The 20,464-nt window shown below is 43.7% G+C and overlaps 1 protein-coding gene across 3 annotated transcripts in view; it reads left to right on the top strand.

Annotated features, from left to right (window-relative positions):
• rhbdf1a (rhomboid 5 homolog 1a (Drosophila)) overlaps positions 1-20,464 on the top strand; it is a 226,002-nt gene that overhangs the window by 140,874 nt on the left and 64,664 nt on the right. For all 3 annotated transcript variants that reach the window (XM_048609427.1, XM_048609425.1, XM_048609426.1), the window contains one exon: positions 7,301-7,511. In XM_048609427.1, the coding sequence (XP_048465384.1) occupies positions 7,301-7,511 (211 nt within the window). The remainder of the gene's footprint in view (positions 1-7,300; positions 7,512-20,464) is intronic.

The raw sequence follows: 20,464 nt of genomic DNA on the forward strand, positions 1-20,464 counted from the left end.
CTTGGCCTGCTGTGTTCATCCAGCTCTACACCTTGTTATCTCTAATTTCTATCACTCTCAGCTCTGATTTGATACGCTCAAACATACACAATCGGGTAGCTATTACAAAAAGCGTAGTTTAACTCCTAAAAATATTAACTCCATTTTGTATTGTCTTAATACAGCTTCTAAAAGTTAGACAAAGAAGACTACAGAAAATATTCTAGTGAATGTGTCACCCCTCAGGTTTTGCATATTAATATAGAAATTGCCATCATTCACTTTTTTCTCATAAGTACTCAACACATAGTATCATATTTCTCTCTGTTACTTTAACAGTGCTGTTAACCAATTTAAACTGAACAGGCTAAAGCTTGTGTTGAAATAGTGCAGAGGAATTTGATATGAACCTATTGTGTGTGCTAACTTATGAACTGAGTGCAGCATTCAGGTACACTTTGATGTTTTCTTATGAATAAATGTGGTTTATTTATATTAGAAATGACTGGATAACAAAAACTTTTTTATATTAACAAGGCATTTCCCATCCGTCAGATTTGTACTTTTTAAATGAGATAAGTACAAGATGCAATGATAGTTACTCACAAGATTTTCTCCATTTATTTTAATAAATAAGTGTCTGAAATACTCCAAGAGGTGATATATCTATAACCTTTGACTGACTTGACCCTAATTTTAATTGATTGGTAAAGGTTTTGCCTACAGCCTTGAAGAGCAATTAAACATTGGCCCCTCCAACTATTCACTTAGTCTAATTAGATTTTTATGGTTTTAAAAGAAACTTCACCTTAGTTGCAGTGGATTATATTATGTAGTTGGTATTGTTCATTTTCTCTATAAACAGTGCACTCTTTCCAATGTCAGTAATTTGACTGAAAGTCAGCTGGTGTGCTATTTGAAGTAATAGCTTTGCAAGCACCGATTTGGGTTAGTGGGAGATGGAGAATGCTGTCTCAATGTCTGGATGAGTAACATCAACATCTGGATGGCTGCTGTCTTTTGCTTGAGTTCTCCACTCCTGGGCAGATTGGACTCCCAGCACCATGTTCTCCACCCTTGGGAGGGAAAGGAGGCTGGTTTCAAATCCACCCAAGCAGGAACCGACATCAAACACCACACACTTGGTACCAATCTGATCCACTCCAGTCAACTGAACCACATACACACAGATGCACTTTAGGCTGTTTTGGTCACATATACGTTTAAATTAGAGCTTTGGACAGTGTTGGTAGAGGCTGCAATTTCCTTCCACCTCATTGCTGACCAGGAATCTTACTACACGCTACTGTGAGTTGGAAGGACTTGCGTGTTGGTACTTGAGTTCTTTCGGCCAGGTTATGAACACACTTTCCCCGGTCACTAGACCCTGACTCGGAGATGGAGAACCTACCCACTGTGTGACACGAGAACACCTACAGTCGTACCAGACAGATTAGCAGAGTGCCAGATTTGACCGCTGGTTAATGAGAAGTAAACTTGGCTAACAAGCAGTGAACCTTTACAGTTGGTCTCTGTTTCTTTCTGATTGTTTAGCCTGCTTTCATTCATTCATGGGATATGGGCATCACTGGTTAGACCAGCATTTACTGGCGATCTCTAGTTGCCCTTGAGAAATTGGTGATGAGCTACCAACTTGAGCCGCTCCTGTCTGTGCAGTGTAGGTACACCCATAGCTCTGTTAGAAAGGGAGCTCCAAGATTTTGATCCAGTGACAGTGAAGGAATGAAGTGTCTGACTACTGTCACTTAATCATAGAATCCTTACAGTGTGGAAAGAAGCTGTTCAGCCTATCCAGTCTGCACCAACCCTCAAGTGTTTAGGGGGAGGTGATGGTCTAGTGGTATCATGCCTGAACTGTTAATCCAGATTCCCAGGTAACATTTTGGAGACCCAGGTTCAAATCCTGCCACGGCAGATGGTGGAGTTTAAATTCAATAAGTATCTGGAATTAAGAGTCTAACAACGACCGTGAATCCATTGTCGGAGAAACCATCTGGTTCACTGATGTCCTTTAGGGAAGGAAACTGCCATCTTTACCTGGTCTGGCCTACATGTGACTCCAGATCCACAGCAATGTGGTTGACTTTTAACTGCCCTCTGGGCAATTAGGGATGGGCAATAAATGCTGCCTAGACCTACCCCCCTACCCTATCCCCATGACACCACATTTAACGTGGCTAATCCTCCTAGTTTATGTATCCCTGATGGTACCATTAATGATGGTATCAAACTTAGCTACACAATGCTGAAACTGTTATATTGCAGTAGAGAATCCAGAGCAACTGCTGATTGCTTGTACTCTTGGAAGGGTTTCAGCGATTAATGGTGGTGGACTCTGAGCAATATTTTCCAAATGAAAGTGGAACGCTGTGTTTCGGGGCATGAATAGAGGGCAGATCACTGGAGCGAATCTAAAAGGCATGGAACAATTGGCAACAGGAGTAGCCACCTCCACCAAATACAACTTTATGTTGAATGATGTTGATACTCCCATTAATAAGCTGCGGTTCAAGTAGTCAGCTGGAGAAGAGCCTTTTGAGAAGAATGAGTTATTATCTGTGACAAACTATCCAGATGGCCTAAAAAAAAGCTGCAGATAAAGGATGAAACTTAATTCAGTTCAATAATGTATAACCCATCGTGGATAATCTTTTCAGCGTTAAAATAAAACAAATGAGCAACAGGTGTGTGCCAAAGCAAGTCTTTAAACTTAACACCTTATTAAGGAGGACAGTTACACTTGTTCCTAGGGGCGCATTGTTCAATGATTCAGACTCTTTCTTTGAGAATTATTTGCTTGGTTGACTGCTCAATCGCACCACAAAAACAACAAATAATGATTTTAGGATGTGGGTGTTCCAATGAGAGAAGGGCCCTGTGCTTTAAATAACACTGTTGTTCTCTGTTAGCCATAAAGTATAGACTTTGAGGACAATATGGAAAGGCACTTAAGATAAGAGACAGGTACAAACAAGTCTGTCGACAAGTAAAAATTCTTCAAATCGAGTTTCCAGATTACATCTTCCCTGATGACAAATTAAGGCACTAGGATTTAATTAAATTCTGTTACTGCTTTTGTAACATTTCGCTACAATCCAAATGAAAACCTTTAAGCAAGCAATAGAAGGGAAATGGAGTATGCTTTGCCTGAGGCCGAAAGTATCTTGACTTGATTTATTTGAATACCATCCTTCTCAAAACAGACCTGCAACATCAGGTTGGATTTTCAAAGCTGGCAGGGAAAGAGTGAATCTTATATTGATGCTGTGCAGTAATCATCATCTTATTAGCACATGTATTTCCAGGGAGTTTGAGTTTGATTTCTTAAAATTGGCAGAAATATTAATTGAAAATTAGTCAAGGTGCTGTTTTTTGTTTGCATGTCTGAAGAAGAACTTCCCACTTGGAGAAATGCTACTTACCTTTGTTACCAGTTTAGTTTTAAAGAGTTATGACAGCCAGTCTACTTTTTGTTTGGAGGTTGTGGAAGAGGATGAGAGGAAGGATTTGAGATTGTGTATCTGTTTCTTCATAACCTGAAAGGTGTGTGTACAGACTTGGAGTTACATCTTCCTGCAAACGTGACTGGAAATCTTGTGATTCCGTTTCCTCAAGGAGGAAGCGATAGACCAGTGGAATTTCAGCATCAGCCAATTGTATCAGAGTGCTGCTTTCCAAACTTTTTCCCAATATTTTCCCCCAAAAACTGAGACAGTGCTGCAACCAGTTTACTGCCGAACTTTAATGTGGTACCGTGGGATGGCACACTGGCTCAGTGGTTAGCACTGCTGCCTCACGGTACTAGGGACCTGGGTTCAATTCCAGCCTCCGACAACTGTGTGGAGTTTGCATGTTCTCCCTGTGTCTGAGTGGGTTTCCCCCGGGTTCCTCCCACAATCCCAAGATGTGCAGGTTAGGGCATATTGGCCATGCTAAATATCTGAACTGCGTCCAGGGATGTGTAGGCTAGGAGTGTTACCCACGGCAAATACAGGGTTCCAGGGGTAGGGGTAGGGGGATGGGTCTGGGTCAGATGCTGTTCGGAGGGCCGAATAGCCTGTTTCCACACTGGGGTTCTATGTCTACATCATGTCATGCCTGCTCACACCAAGTTGGCACCATAGAATTTTCCGCAAATGAGACATCGACTTTGTGCTGACATTACATTTCCATTACGTTCCGCCACAAGGAACTTTGGACAGATAAGTCAATTTGCATCTTACCAATACGTCAAACAGGTGACTGGCACAGTTTTCACCTGGACAAAAGATATCTCTTGCTCCCCACTACAGATACCAGAATTCCCTGAAATTAAGGGACACAGATGACACATGTATGATCGTGTGATCAGAGAATTTTAGAATCCCAACGGTGCAGAAAGAGGCCATTTTGGTTCATCAAGTCTGCACCGACCCTCCAAAGAGCATCCCTCTCCTGCCCCCCCCTCACCCCCCCACCCCTCCAATCCTATCCCCATAACCCTGCATTTTCCAAGGCTAACCCACCTAGCCTGAACACCACTGGACACAGTGAGTAATTTAGCAATGCCAATCCACCTACCCTGCCAAACTTTAGACTGTGGGGGGGAAAAAACCGGAGCTCCTGGAGGAAACCCACACAGACGCGGGGAGAATATGCAAACTCCATGCAGACAGTCGCCCGAGGGTGGAATTGAACCCGGGTCCCTGGCGCTGAGAGGCAGTAGTGCTAACCACTGAGCCACCATGTCACTCACTGCACCCATTCAGACCACCATAAAAAACTTCAAGGGCTTTCACTTAATGGAAATGTAAAGTCAGCATGAAGCCGATGTATCTCATTTGCGGATAATTCTATGGTGCCAACATTATTTGACAGAGGGGTACCTACATACGTGGGTGGTGACGTGTGCTGTTCCTTGATTCCCCACCCTGCAATGAGGAGCATGAAGTGCAGTGTCTGACTAGCTCTAGCACTGGGGGGGGGGGTCTCAAGGATGATAAGGCATATTGCAGACATCCGAAAGCCTTGTTTTGGCTAGTTCAAGATGAAGATTCATTTATGCCTGGCCAGACTGTCCCCCTGATGACCCTGGTCTGTTGCTTGCAGCCTAGCTGTACCAGAGAGACAACAGGAGGAAATCCAACAAGGAGCTGAAAGCTAATCGAAATGGCAATGGGAGCCCAGATTCCAGCTGAGGCAACTTTGCAGGCAAACCTGAGGATGAATTAAGAGATGACATAAACACATAGACAAGTTAAGAGATACTGGTACACAGTAAACACTATTTTAATGGGATAAGTGGGGAGCAGTTTATCTAAGTGGTGAGTGGAAGTGTAGTAAATGAAAATCTAATCTAAATAACGATGTCTTCAGTGAGGAAAGGAAACAAAGTGATCTGTAAAAGCAGCACCATAAATTTAGAAAAGCAACTTGGATTCCAGTTTTCCTTTACTGGGGTAATCTGTATGAAGGCAATGAGTTATAGCTATGCCTGTATAAGAAATGTTTTGATTGCATTGGAGTATTGCAATTTAGGGCCTTTCTTTTTAAACAGAAAGCATTTTGGAGCTTTTGTGCAGCACCAGAAGAAGCAAGTCACTGATAACACCAGAGATAATGGAAGGAAGTCCTCACAGTGAAAGCTGAGAAAAGCCAGTGTAATAATACAAAAGATCAGAGAATTTGAGTAAAGAGTTCAAAACTAGACTGGAAGATTGTATCCATTGATCAGAGAATTGATGGAGAGCAGGAACTTTGGATCCACACTTGTTTTTTGATATTTGTTTTATTGCAATTAGAATATGAAAACTTGTTTTAAACCAAGTCAACCCCAGCATTTCAAGGTGGAATTACAGGGCTGTTTCCTTTATTGGCCACTCAGAGCGCAGTGCAATACTGGTGGAGTGGTTGTGGAATTAAGTGCTTGGGTTGCAAGCATGAAAAACAGGAGTAGGAGTCGGCTCTTCAGCCCCTCGAGCCTGCTCCACCATTCAATAAGATCATGTTATCGTGAATTGTTTGTGTTCAAATTCCACATTCCTATCTGTCCCTATTATCCTTTGATTCCCTTCCTAATACACACCTATCTACTTCTGCCTAAAATATTCAACATCCACAACTATCTGAGGCACAGGGTTCTAAAGTAGCACAATGCCCTGATTTTAAAACAAAGCCTTCTAGTTCTAGACTCACCCACAACAGGGACCAGCCTTTCCACGTCCAATTTGTCAAGACCGTTCTGTGTTTTCTTTACTTCAGTTAAGTCACCCCTTGCTCCCCTAAACTCTGATTTGGGCAACTAATGCTATATAGTGTGGCGTGGTGACCCAGTGGTTAGCACTGCTGCCTTGCAGCACCAGGGTTCAATTCAACCTTTGGGCGACTGTCTGTGTGGGGTTTGCACATTCTCCCTGTGTCTGTGTGGGTTTCCACCCACAGTCCGAAGATGTGCAGGTTAGGGCGGATTGGCCGTTCTAAATTGTCCATAGTGTCCAGGGATGTGCAGGCTGTGTGCATCAACTATGGTAAATATGGGGATAGGGCAAGGTGATGGGTTTGGATGGGATGCCCTTCGGATGGACCAAATGGCTTCCACACTGTCGGGATTCTATGATGACTCTCGAGCTGTGATTTCACTGCTGCTCAGAGTACTTTTCTATCCTGATCATATGTGATCAGTAAAATGATATTAGAACAGGTTGGTCGGATGTGGAGCTTGCACTAAAGGACTGAATGGTCTCCTATTCTGAAATTTCTTTGATTCACTGCCCATTTTCAACCTGCTCAGTTTAACATCAGCTGAATCATTGTTGAACCGTGTGTGTTTTATGTTTTATCTTGTGATTTGGATGGAAGATACAACAGGAATTTCAAACACGGGTGACACAGCATGTACATCTTTAAGACTATCCAAGTCATTTATAGAACATAGAACAGTACAGCACAGTACAGGCCCTTCGGCCCACGATTGTGCCGAATTTTTACCATAAACCTAAGGTCTATCTAACCTCCACCCCTACCTTATACTATCATCTATCATCATCATGGAGAAGAGCTAATACATGACTTAACCCTGAAATTGTTCCTCTGTGCTCAAGGTGCAGAGCATGTCTCTGAAAAGTGCCTGATGTGCTCCATATTTGGTAAGAATGCACAAATACATCAACTGCAGAATCAGTGTTGTCCCAACTCCCGAATAGCTCTTAATGGATTGGTGGCACAACAATATTGCATTATTCCTAAGTGATGCTTCAGTATCAGTCGATCAGCAAAGACCCATCGACGCTCAGGGTAATCACTGATCTGTTATGTTCTACAGAGGCACAGCCGACTGGTTTGGAGTTAGCAAGGACAATGATACCACTCAAAAATGGCAGAGGAAGAGCCTTCGCCACTGCAGCCAGAGGTACGGCAAGCTTAAGTCTCACGTGATCCGTGAAATGGAATTGCCCAGCCAAGACAACATCTCGCTGACCAGCACTGAAACTCCTCCCCCACTTTACGTGGGGCCACAGTTTGGCATGCAGAAGGTAAGGTTTACAAAGCAGTCATCTGACAGTCTACATTCTGCTCTCGGCGCTGTTATGTCAACAGGAGGATTAAAGGAGAGTAGTATGGGGTGTCACATCTAGATGCTAAACACCTGTGCAGGCATTTTAATGTTGTGCTGAACTTAAAAGTGAGCTAGTGTAGCTTTTAAATATGTAGAAAAAAAATAATCACAGCTGCAGATTTACTGGAAGCATTCAAAGTTCCAACAAATCTTTAGTGGTTCGAAGTTGTAGTAGCCTCAACAATTATTTTAGAAAATGTACTTTGGCTTCCTTTTGATAAGTGCTGCATTGAACTTAACTGCTCCAAGAGCAAGTCTACACTATAATTATTTGATCATGCCTGAGGCATGTTGTGATTACAAATTAATTTTCACTAAAGCAAAAGCTCTACTATTGAATCATTAGTAATAGAAATTTGTAAAATAAAGAGTGGAAAATAGGAAGTAATTTAAGTCTCACATTGAAGCGAGAATGAAAGAATGTATGAGCTGATTGTGAGGGAGTCATACAATGTCGTAAAAATCTGTTGATGGTAGAATGTCATGTGAATTTGGTGAGATACTTCCTGGTGAACTGCAGTACTTTCTAACAATCTGACTCAATGTGAAAGCCACAATAACTGTTGTGCGAATTGAAACGCTGGAATTTAAAAATGGACAATGTATGTAAAACAAGCCCTAGTTTGTTGTAAACCCAAAGAATGGCAGATTTGTTACTGCAACATTTATAACACTGAGGTACATTCATCAGATCCCAGGAAACTTAAAGTTTTAATGTTCGAGTAGAATGCAGAAGAATTCAACCCCTCTATTTTTATTCTTGAAGTGATGTCTTCCCTTTTGCTCTTGTCTTATCTCCTGCCTTGTTAAAACTGAATGCAATCTCTTCGAATATTTGGTCTCTGTGTGTGTTTGTCTCAATCAGTACAGTCTTGTGTGCACAGCAGACATGAGACAAGTTGTCTGTTTGATAATGAAGTTCTGACTGTATAATCCATCAAAATTAATAGTGTTGTTTTTATAGCTCAGTTACTTACTGGGGACTGGATGGGATGTTGAGAGAAGGGAGGACAATTGGTGGGATGTGTGATGTCTTTGGATGGAAATATTTGCAAAAGTGGACTTTGCCTCAACTGCTTTGGAATTGAACTGCAAAATGCACAAAAGCAAGAAAGCTCCATTTCTAACAGACCAGTTGCCAGTTGGTGAGAAAGCAGCACTCCATTGTTCTGAGGTAGAGGGAATGTGATACGGCGGTTTGCCAATGTAATGGGAAGTTAGTCATCATGGGAAGGTTATATGGCAGAAGAATGTGAGGTAGACCTTGTGGTTTTGGAAGAGGTTTTTCCAATTTCAGCAGCAGGTCTTCCTACTGTTCTCAACCTGCCCATCCACAAGTGCTTTCTAGGAACTACTGAATAGTGATTGGGAGTCGTGACTGCAATCCGTTTTTGAGTTCCCTGCTCTCAGGATGAGTCATAGTGACCCTGTGATCAGCAAGGAATGACTGTGGAATTTGGTATGTTTGATTGCAGATGTTACCTAGCAGGGTGAGGAAACATCATCAGTGTGCCTCCGGTGAAGCGTCTGTCCCACTTGTTATTTATATGCCTCGGTTTGCTGGGGGTGTTGGTGTTACTTCCAGTTCTATTTCTCAGTGGTTTGTAATTCAGTGTGCTTGATGGAGTTCCAGTTGGAATACCAGGCCTCCAGGAATTCCCTGGTGTGTCTCTGTTTGGCTTGTGCTATTATGGATGTGTTGTCTCAGTCGAATTTGTGTCCCTCGCTGTCCATGTGTACCAAGACCAGTGAGAATTGGTTCTGTCTTTTAGTGGTTAGTTGGTGTTCATGTATCCGTATTGTCAGTTTTCTTCCGGTTTGGCCTATGTAGTGTTTCTCACATTCCTTGCATGGTATTTTGTATATTACCCCAGTTTTGCTGGTTTTGAGTATGGGATCCTTTACATTCATCAGTAGGTGTCATAGGGTGGATGTTGGTTTGTGGGCTACTCTGATGCCTAGGGGTCTGAGTAGTCTTGTGGTCATCTCTTAAATGTCCTTGATGTACGGTGGGGCAATTAGTGAGTCTGGTTGTGTTGTGTCTTCCTGTTGTGGTGTGTCTCGGAGGTAACAGCAGATTGTGTTTTATGGGTATCCATTCCTTTTGAAGACTCCGTATAAGTGCTCCTGTTCTGCTTTGCGTAGTCCCGGGTTGCTGCAAAGTGTGGCTCATTTAAATAGGATCCTGATGCAGCTCAGTTTGTGGGCATAAGGGTGGTTGCTCGTGTAATTGCGTGTGTGGTCTTTCTATATACACTAGTCTGGAGCTCCCCACTGTTTTTGCGTTCTACCATTATGTCCAGGAAGGGTAGTCGGTTATTGTTCTCTTCTTCTTCTGTGAATTTTATCCCGGTGAGGATGATGTTTGTGTCAGTGGGTTTCTTCTAGTCTTGTGCGTTTGATAATCACAAAGGTGTCATCTACATATCGGACCCAAGTTTGGGGAGCGCTGTCTGTTATAACCTCTGCATTACTGCTTCTGCAATCAATTGGGGATCCCATTGGTGTTCCATTGATTTGTTTGTATATGCTGTCGTTGAAGGTGAAGTGGGTTGTGAGGCACGGATCTAGTAGTTTCACGGTGGTGTCCCTATTGATGTTGTTGGTGTCCTGGGTTCCCTGCCTACATGATTCTTCCAACAGTGTGGCAATTGTCTCTTTTTGGCTGGGTTAATGTTAATGGATGTAAATAGTGCTGTTACATCAGTTGATATCATTATCTCACTCTCTTCTATCCTGGTGTCCTTGATGATGTTGAGGAATTCTTGGGATGAGTGAATAGTGTTGTCCACCTAAGTATTTCAATTTCTGTTGTAGTTCTTTGGCCAGTCTATATGTTGGTGTGTCTGAGGGGCCCCTCAGTTTCTGTACCTTGGGGAGTAAGTCGAATTGGGGTGTGTGCATCCCTCTGGCTTCATTTTTTTTTTGGTAGTCTGTCCTGCTGATGTCTCCTGAGTTATGTAATTTCTTCAGGATCGTTGTAATCCGGGTCCCTAACTGGTGTCGGGTCTATCACCATCTGTTGGTGTGGTGATGTCTGGGTGCGCATGTTGACAGCCTCATCCACAACCCGAGCTACAAATCTTCTCAAACTTTTAAACACCCCTATGGGCACAATGCCCTCAACTGGCCCGCAGATGGGAAACAAATGCCATCCGACTGAGCACGACCAATGAGCAACTCTCCTTCCTGCACGAATGCCTCAGAAAACAGGTACTACCACAAAGCTTAAGGTATAAACCACCTGTCAACAATCCACAGGCACAGAGGACAGCTGAACAGAATGGCGGCAGAATGATAAGGGTTATGATCAACGATGCCCACAACTGCCTCCACAAATACAAGTGGGAAATTGTGTGCCAAAAAACTCTGTACTCCAATGCAACCGACCAGGAATGGGCATCCACACTGGAGCAAGCCATCAATTCTCACTTGTCTCACTACACATGGACAGCGAGGGACACGAATTCAACTGGGAAAACATGTTCGTAATAGCACAAGCCAAGCAGAGACATGCCAGGGAATTCCTGGAGGCCTGGTATTCCAACCGGAACTCCACCAACAAACACATTGAATTAGACCCTGTGTACGAACCACTGAGAAACAGAACCGGAAGTATTACCAACCACCCCAGCAAACCGAGGCATATAAATAACAAGCGGGACAAAACACCAACGCTTCACCGGAGGCGCACTGACGATGTTACCGAGCAGGGTGACAAAATGTTTGCACCGGCTCGGTGAGTAAGTCTACAACCTCAACCACAACCCGAGCTACAAATCCTCCCAAACTTGGACATGCCAGATTCAACCTTCATTGTTCATCTTATGTTTGTTTTCTAATTAAACCAGTGAGCTAGTTCCATGAAGCTTTTCAAAATCTAATTAGTGTGCATTTATAAGGCATGCCATAGCTCACAAGGTTTTTGCATTGTGCGGTGGAATTTCTTCCTTTGTACAATCCATTGTAGGATTTGTAAAAGGCTGTTTGTGGCCCGTCCCATTTACGATTGAAAGTACAAAACCGAACTGAGGACTAAAGTGAATTGAATGACACCCTTCCATCAGTGAGAAATGATGGGAATGCAGCCTCCAAATGTCACTGAGGTTGGCAGAATTTAGCTCTGCCTCTGAGTGAGCAAGCAAACTCCAGAAAGGGCAACATCTGCCATGGGTGCCATACGCAAGGTTGTTCTGTGCTGTTGCTGTGGCTGGTCTCCACTGGCACCTCGTTTGAAGGGCTGGCAGCCACTTTGGACTTTCTGAAACCATGTCATCGTGGTGGCCAAATCCTCCCTGCAGCTGATGTCACCTTTTTGCATCTCTCATATAATCAATTGAGGGGAGGGGGGGGAAGCAGACCATTTGGCTTATTGAGTCCACCTTGACCCTCCGAACAGCGACCCACCTCCTACCCCATCCCTGTAACCCTGCATTTCCCATGGCTAACCCATCTAGCCTGTACATTCCTGGGTTCTTTGAGGCAGTTTAGCATGGCCAATCCACCTAACCCGCACATCTTTGGACTGTGGGAGGAAACCGGAGCACCCAGAGGTAAACCACGCACATTCTCCCTGTGTCTGTAAACCCCTCACAGATAGTTGCCTGAGGGAGGAATCGAACCCAGGTCCCTGGCGCTGTGAGGCAGCAGTGCTAACCAGTGAGCCACCATGCTGCCACTCAACAACCAGAGATTTCTCTTATCTTTGGGATTGAAGTTCAGGTGTTTTGTCTCTTTTGTCAGCATGCTTGTTATCAGAGCTTTGGGTGTTTGGCTAGTCTTTTGGCACAGGCTATCTCTCCATCTCTCTCATCCTTGGGAATGCAGTCATCGCTCATCCTTGGCTCATGACCAAACCAATGAAACTGCCTTTGGATGGTGAGTACTGGTGTGTTTGGCATAGAGGAGAATGCCTCAGTGGTCGTTGTTGTACCCTGTGATGCTGAAGATACTTTGTAGACACAGGAGATGAAAGTTATTGAGCTTTGTTCTTCGGTGTAGGTTATCAAGGCTTTGCTGCCGTACGGTAATGAACTAAGGATCCAGGCCTCGTACACAAGCGAATCAGTTTGTTGTTTCTCCATGCCCAGTCCTGAGTTCACCAGTGTTGCAGACTGCCTTCCTAATGAATGTGCTCAGCTGTCCAATAAGAGAGGGCCCGTCTATCATGGTAGATTCAAGGTGACTATGCACAAAGCCTGGATCCTTAGTACGTTACTGTACGGCAACAAAGCTGCGATAACCTACACTGAAGAACAAATCTCACTAATTTCCATCTCTTGTCTTTACAATGCCTGCAGCATTTCTGGGGTGGCATGGGGCTCAGTGGTTAGCATTGCTGCCTCGCAGTGCCAGGGACCCAGGTTCGATTCCAGCTTCGGGTGACTGTCTGTGTGGAGTTTGCACATTCTCCCCGTATCTGCATGGGTTTCCTCCGGGTGCTCCAGTTACCTCCCACAGTCCAGAGGTGTGCAGATTAGGGTGGATTGGCCATGCTAAATTGCCCATAGTGTCCAGGGACGTGCAGGTTAGGTGAATTAGCCATGGGAATTGCAGTGTTAGAGGGTTAGGGTAGTGGGCTGAGTCTGGGTGTAATACTCTTTGGAGGATTGTTGTGGACTTGTTGGGCTGAAGGGCCTGTTTCCACACTTGCAATTCTGTGGATATAGCATCTATCAAGACTGAAATACGCTAATAGTCATGGATTCACACAGCATAGAAACAGATCCTTCGGTCCAACCAGTCCTTGCCAAACATAATCCCAAACTAAACTAGTCCCACCTGCCTGCTCCTGGCCCATATCCCACCAAACCTTTTCCTGTTCATGTACTTATCCAGGTGTCTTTTAAATGTTGTAACTGTACCCACATCCACCACTTCCTCTGGAAGTTCCTTCCACACACAAACCACTGTGTTTAAAAATAAAATTTGCTCCCTCGTGTCTTTTCTAAATTCCTCTTGTCTCACCTTAAAAATGTGCACCCTAGACTTGAAATCCATCACCCTAGGAAAAAAAAAACACCCACCAGTAACACTCTCTACACCTCTCATGATTTTATAAACTTCTTTGATGTCGTCTCTCACCCACCTATGCTCCAGCGAAAAAAGTCCCAGCCTTTCTTTACCAGGATGTTGCTGGGTGTGAGTTATAAATCTTTTCGGAACCCAGTCCAGCTTAGTATCCTTCCTGTAACCGGGCGATCAGAACTGGACACAGTATTCCAGAAGAAGCCTCACCAGTGGCCTGTATCAACCTCATCGTGACCTGTTTTAGACCCATGGGTTTTTGTTAGTACGTGAAAAGTTAGAAATCTGACAAGGCTGTTTTATTATTTCAGCAAGCAACCAAGTATTGCTGAATGATGATTGGGAGTAGGTGGAGTGAAACCAAGAACACAAAGGAAGATTAAATGGCAGAAAATGGGTGGTAGCGAATAAACCACCAAGAGGTGAGTGTAGGTCAGGTATAATTACAGAGAATGACAACCGTCAATTGCTGTCTGATTTTAGGGTTATGGTCTGAAGTTATCGGCCTGAATGCTAAATCCAGGAGACTGAATGTGTCAAATCAAAAGACTGGATGTTCTTTATTTGCTCCATTGCCACAACACAGAAGGCTGGGATCAGACGGAGAGTGGGATGGAGATTTTTATCCAGTATTCAGCGGCTTACATGAGAGAATTGAGGGTTTTCTGTCAGCATGAACGTTAACAAATTTGTCAGAAGAGCAATGAGGCTGATTGAGGGTTACAAAAGGAGATTTATTCGTGGAAGTGAAGGGCTGGGCTAAGGTACCTGATGAGTACTCTGTATCAGTACTTACTGAAGAGCCAGTTTGGTGTTAGCAGCATATAGTATGTGATGAAAGGGGTTAAGGAGCTTATTAAAGGAAAGTAATGTTAACGCAGGATCAGGCACACACCAGAATTAACCCAAGTGCAATAAGCCCCATTATTAAGAAAGTAACTTTCTTAAAATGAGATGCACTCAGGTATTTAAAGGAAGTTATTTATAAGGACTTCCAGGAGATGTTTGACAAAGACCTGGAGAAGATGCTGTCTGCTGAAGTTGAAGCTCATGGAATTAAAGACAAATTATTGAATTACAGATTGGGGATAATAGATAAAAAGCTAATTGGCAAGATATCAGAAATGCTCCCCTATGAGGATCTATGTTGAGGTCCTAACTCTTCCCTGTATTTATCTTTGATAGATGCTAGGTTAGAAATCTGCACTTGCAAGTTTGCCAGTGATGATAAAGTTGAGCACGTTCTAAGAAGTGTAGATAGAAATGAAGAGTTACAAAGACAAATTAATAGACAAAATAAATGTGTCTCCTTTGTCCCACATGACTCTCATTGTGCGTAATTGTGAAATTACACCTTTTTAAAAAAAATAGAGTACTCCCTAAGTATTGGGGAACTAAAAACTGTGGCAATCTAGAGAGACTTGGGGATACAAATACATCCATCATTAAAGGGTCGTGTGCAGGTACAGAAACTCATCAAAACTAGTGGAATATTGACCTCTGTAGAAAATCAGAATAAAAGGGTAATATTATAAGGATGATCTTAAGCTGGAGAGAGTGCAGAAGAGATTTACCGAGATGTTGCTGGGAATGGAAGGTTTGAATTGTAAGGAGAGGCTGGATAGGCTGAGACTTTTTTTCACTGGAGCGTAGGAGGCTGAGAGGTGACCTTATAGCAGATTATAAAATCATGAGGGGCATGGATAGGGTGAATGACAGGGGCTTTTCCCCAGGCTGGGGAATTTCCTGACTAGGCAGCATATTTTTTTAAGGTGAGAAAAGACGAGGGACAGTTTTTGTTTACACAGAGTGGTTTGTGTGTGGAATGAACTTCCTGAGGAAGTGGTGGATGTGAGTACAGTTACAACATTTAAAAGACATTTGGATAAGGACATGAGTAAGAAATGTTTGGAGGGATGATCAGCATAGACTGATTGGACCAAAGGGCCTGTTTCTGTGCTGTGTGTGTCTGACTCTATAAGGGGTGAGTTCATGCTGCAGTTCATTAAAGCCCTTGTTCGAGCACATGTAGGGACTGGAGTCAGTTCTGGGCACCACACATCAGGAAGGAGTGCAGTTTAAATTTACCAGCGTGTTATCTGGCATCCTAAGGAGATTACACAAACTACAATTGTATTCATGGATGTAGACTGTTGAAGTAATTTGAGCTAATCTTTTGAGTCATTAAAGTGCATAAATGGCGTAGATACAGAGAAATACTCTTAACTAGGGAGACTAGGATGAGGGGCTATTGTCTAAACATTACAGAGAAGGAGTTTGAGGCAGGAAATTAGGTATCACATCTATACCAAAGTGTGGAAATGGACTCTTCTGTCAAGTTGCAATTTCTGCTAGATAACTGTAATTTTAAAGCTGAGGTTGCTTGACTTTTGCTAAACATAGGTATTGAGGGATATATGAAGCTAGGTTATGGATCACCAGTGAACTGATTGAGAGACAGCACGGTCTACTTGTTACCATGTGCCGAGAGAAGTGGCACTGCTTAATGTCAATAGCTCACTTAACCCAGGTGGAATTTATCCGAGGTTGAAGGAAGTAACAGTAGAAATTAGAGGTGCTGCATGCAGTTTTCCAATCCATCATAGACACAGGTGATGCTAGAGGGCTGGAGAATTGAAAATGTTCAAAAAGTGGAGATACCAGTCGGTTTGACGTTGGTGGTGAGAAGTTTCTTGAGACAAAAATCCAAGAAAATATTGGTACCATTTGGAGAAGCATGGGCTAATAAAAGAGAGCCAGCACAGATTTTTGCCATTAACTAGGTTGTTTGAGTTTGATGTCCCATGTACTGAGATACAGTGGAAAGTGTTGTTTTGTGTGCTATACGGGCAGAGATTGTACCATACAAAATGCATCAGGGTAGCAGAACAGAGTGCAGAATACAGGGTTACAGCCGCAGAGTAGGTGCATATTGAGCGATCAGAATTAACATTTGAGAGCTCCATTCAAAAGTCTGATACAGCAGGGAAGATGCTGTTCGTGAATCTGTTCATACATGTATTCAAACTTGTATCTTTTGCCCAATGGTAGAGGGAGGAAGAGAGTATAACCAGGGTGGGAGGTGTCTTTGATTATATTGGTTGCTTTCCTGAGGCAGCAGGAAGTATAGATGGAGTCGGTGGATGGAAGGCTGGTTTGTGTGATTAGACTGGGCTATGCTCATGACTCTCGTTTCTTGCAGTTTTGGGGAGAGCAGATGCTATACCACACTGTGTGATGCATTCAGAATACTTTCTATGGTGTGTTTACAAGAATTAGTAAGAGTCCTTGTGGACATGCTGAATTTCCTTAGCCTCCTGAGGAAGCAAAGGTGTTCTTGTACTTCCTTGACAATCACATCGACGTGGGTGGACCGGGACAGATTGTTGGTGATCACCACTCTCAGGAACTTGGCACTATCAACCATCCCCACTTCAGTACTCCGCTCCCTGAAGTCAATGACCAGCTCCTTTGTTTTGCTGACATTGATGGAGAGGTTGTTGCCTTTACACTATGCTGCTAAACACACGATCTCTTTCCTGTATTCTGTCTCGTCGTTGTTCGAGATCTGACCTACAATAGTGGTGTCATCAGCAAACTTGTAAATGTTAGTAAGAATGAAACCTAGACTTGTGGTTGAAGGCTGTTCCTTGAGCTGGAGGGAGTTGTACAGTATTCTCCCACAATTACTACTGGTAACATAACAGTTTCTGCTCCAATTAGTACAAGGCATCTTTCCAAATGGGACAGAACTTGGAAATGTAAGAAACAGAGAGGCAGATAGTATTTGAGTTCAAGCCATGACCTAAAACATACAGACTTAAATGGTTTGAGAAGGCAGCTTGCCACCAGCTTCTCCAGGACAATTAGGTATTGTCAATAAATACTGGCCTCGGCAGCAATGTCCACATTCCATGAACGATATTGTTAAAAAATAAGCTATTGCGATACCTGAACAAATGGCAAATTAACATCAACGTAGAAAAGTTTGCAGTACGGATATTGAAGAGGGTACGAGAACAGAGGTATGTAGAAGTTTGGGCCTAATCTTTTGAAGGTGACAGAACAAGAAAGCAGTATGTGGGACACTAGAATTATAGAATCCCTACGGTATGGAAGCAGGCCATTCGGTCCATCGAGTCCACACTGACCGTCCAGACAGCACCACCCAGAACCCCCCCGCTCCCCCCCCCACCACCACCAACCCCCCAGCCTATCCCGGTAACCCTGCATTTCCCACGGCTATTCCACCTAGCTTGCACATCCCTGGACAATTTTTAGCATGGCCAATCCACCCTAACCAGTACAACTTCGGACTGTGGGAGGAAACCGGAGCGTGCAGAGGAAACCCACGCAGGCACAGGGAGAATGTGCAAACTCGAGTGTGTCGTCTGAGGGTGAATGAAACGTGGGACTGTGGCACTGTGAGGCAGCAGTGCTAACCACTGAGCCACCGTGTCACCGTAGATGCATGGGGGCCATTTCAACCTGCCAGCTTATCACTGTGTATGGGAGGTTGAAGAAGCAAGAACTGTTGACATGAAAAGAAACTGCAACAAATCTGCCAATATCCCCATCTAACTTAGATACGTTTGATCAGGTATGGGAAACCCATCAGCCTAGGGAAATCTGTGGTTCAAGCTTAATGGAAGGCATTTGACGACACCTTTGACTCTGGATTCTGGCTTTAACCTCAGTCTGGCAAACCCATGTGCTGACAGCTCACCAGGCTGAACAAGATGACAGGAGACCGGAGACTGGTGGGACTGAATAGTTAACAGGCTGGAACATCTCAAGTACTGAGATCTGAGAGCTGCTGCTTTGTTCAAGCAAGACTCCTAGCTAATTGATGCCACGTTTGCTAGGACTGCCTATTCTGTTCACATCGCTAATGATTCGACCAGTCTCTGAATGAGAGAGCTATGGATTTATTGTTCTGACCGGATTCGCAGAGGTGCAAGAGATTCATACAATGCCATTTGTCGATCTTGTGATCATGTGGCTGTGCTTGTAGCTTCATGTGCGCTTTTGGCAAGTCTCTGCAAGTCTCTTCCCATCGACCAGGCTTGGCATGTGCATCTGTCTGAACAGTATGGGGTGCCCTGCGCCCTCAGGCAGGAACTACTGCTGTCCCTGTTTATGTCTGCCGCTGCCACCTATAATATGAGATTCAATGTCACAAGCCAACTACCCATCTTGGAGGCACCACCAAGTTCTGGAGTGTATGTGTGGATTGTGTGCTCCTGGTTTTTTTTTAGCGTGTGCAACTAAATTTGCAAAGGACTCCTCCAGCTAATCAAGAAACTATTTCTCTGTCTTAAAGACATTCAATGACTCAAACTCCATTGAGTACAGACCCAGAGTCCTCCAAATGTTTCTCCTATGACAAGCCCTTCTTTTTTTCAGGATCATTCTTGTAAACCTCCTCTGGATTCCCTCCAAGACCAGTGCATCCATCCCTAAATACGGGGCCCAAAATTGATCTCCATATTCCAAACGTACAATGACCAGAGCCTTATACAGCCTCAGCAGTACATCCCTGCTCTTGTATTCTATCCCTCTTGAAATGAATGCTAACATTGCATTTTCCTTCCTAACTGCCAACTGAACCTGCATGTTAACCTTAAGAGAATCCTGAACTCGGACTCCCAAATCCATTTGTGCTTCAGATTTCTGAAGCCTTTTCCCCATTTAGAAAATAGTTTATGCCTCTATTCCTACCAAAGTGCGTAACCTCATACTTTGCCACATTGTATGCCATCTGCCACTTCTTTGCCCACTCTCTTAGTTGGCCAGATTCTTCTGGAGCCTCCCTGCTTCTTCAACATTACCTGTCCCTCCATCCATCTTTATATCATCTGCAAACCTCGTTACAGTGTCATCAGTTCCTTCATAGGATGGAGAAGGAAACTGCAGGGGCTGGGCACAATTGAAATGTGGAGCTTGTTCAAGGAACAGCTACTGCGTGTCCTTGAGAAGTATGTACCTGTCAGGCAGGGAGGAAGTGGTCGAGCAAGGGAACCGTGGTTTACTAAAGAAGTTGAATCTCTTGTCAAGAGGAAGAAGGAGGCTTATGTGCAGATGAGGCGTGAAGGCTCAGTTAGGGCGCTTGAGAGTTACAAGTTAGCCAGGAAGGACCTAAAGAGAGAGCTAAGAAGAGCCAGGAGGGGACATGAGAAGTCTTTAGCAGGTAGGATCAAGGAAAACCCTAAAGCTTTCTATAGGTATGTCAGGAATAAAAGAATGACTAGAGTAAGATTGGGGCCAGTCAAGGACAGTAGTGGAAAGTTGTGCGTGGAGTCCGAAGAAATAGGAAAGGTGCTAAATGAATATTTTTCGTCAGTATTCACACAGGAAAAAGACAATGGAGTCTAGGAGAATACTGAGATACAGTCTATTAGACTAGACGGGATTGAGGTTCATAAGGAGGAGGTGTTAGCAATTCTGGAAGGTGTGAAAATAGATAAGTCCCCTGGGCCGGATGGGATTTATCCTAGGATTCTCTGGGAAGCTAGAGAGGAGATTGCAGAGCCTTTGGCTTTGATCTTTATGTCGTCATTGTCTTCAGGAATAGTGCCAGAAGACTGGAGACTAGCAAATGTTGTCCCCTTGTTCAAGAAGGGGAGTAGAGACAACCCTGGTAATTATAGACCAGTGAGCCTTACTTCGGTTGTGGGTAAAGTGTTGGAAAGGATTATAAGAGATAGGATTTATAATCATCTAGAAAGGAATAATTTGATTAGGGATAGTCAACACGGTTTTGTGAAGGGTAGGTCGTGCCTCACAAACCTTATTGAGTTCTTCGAGAAGGTGACCAAACAGGTGGATGAGGGTAAAGCGGTT

Source organism: Rhincodon typus, chromosome 21, assembly GCF_021869965.1.
Source record: "Rhincodon typus isolate 14 chromosome 21, sRhiTyp1.1, whole genome shotgun sequence".
NCBI classification, from domain to species: Eukaryota; Metazoa; Chordata; class Chondrichthyes; order Orectolobiformes; family Rhincodontidae; genus Rhincodon; species Rhincodon typus.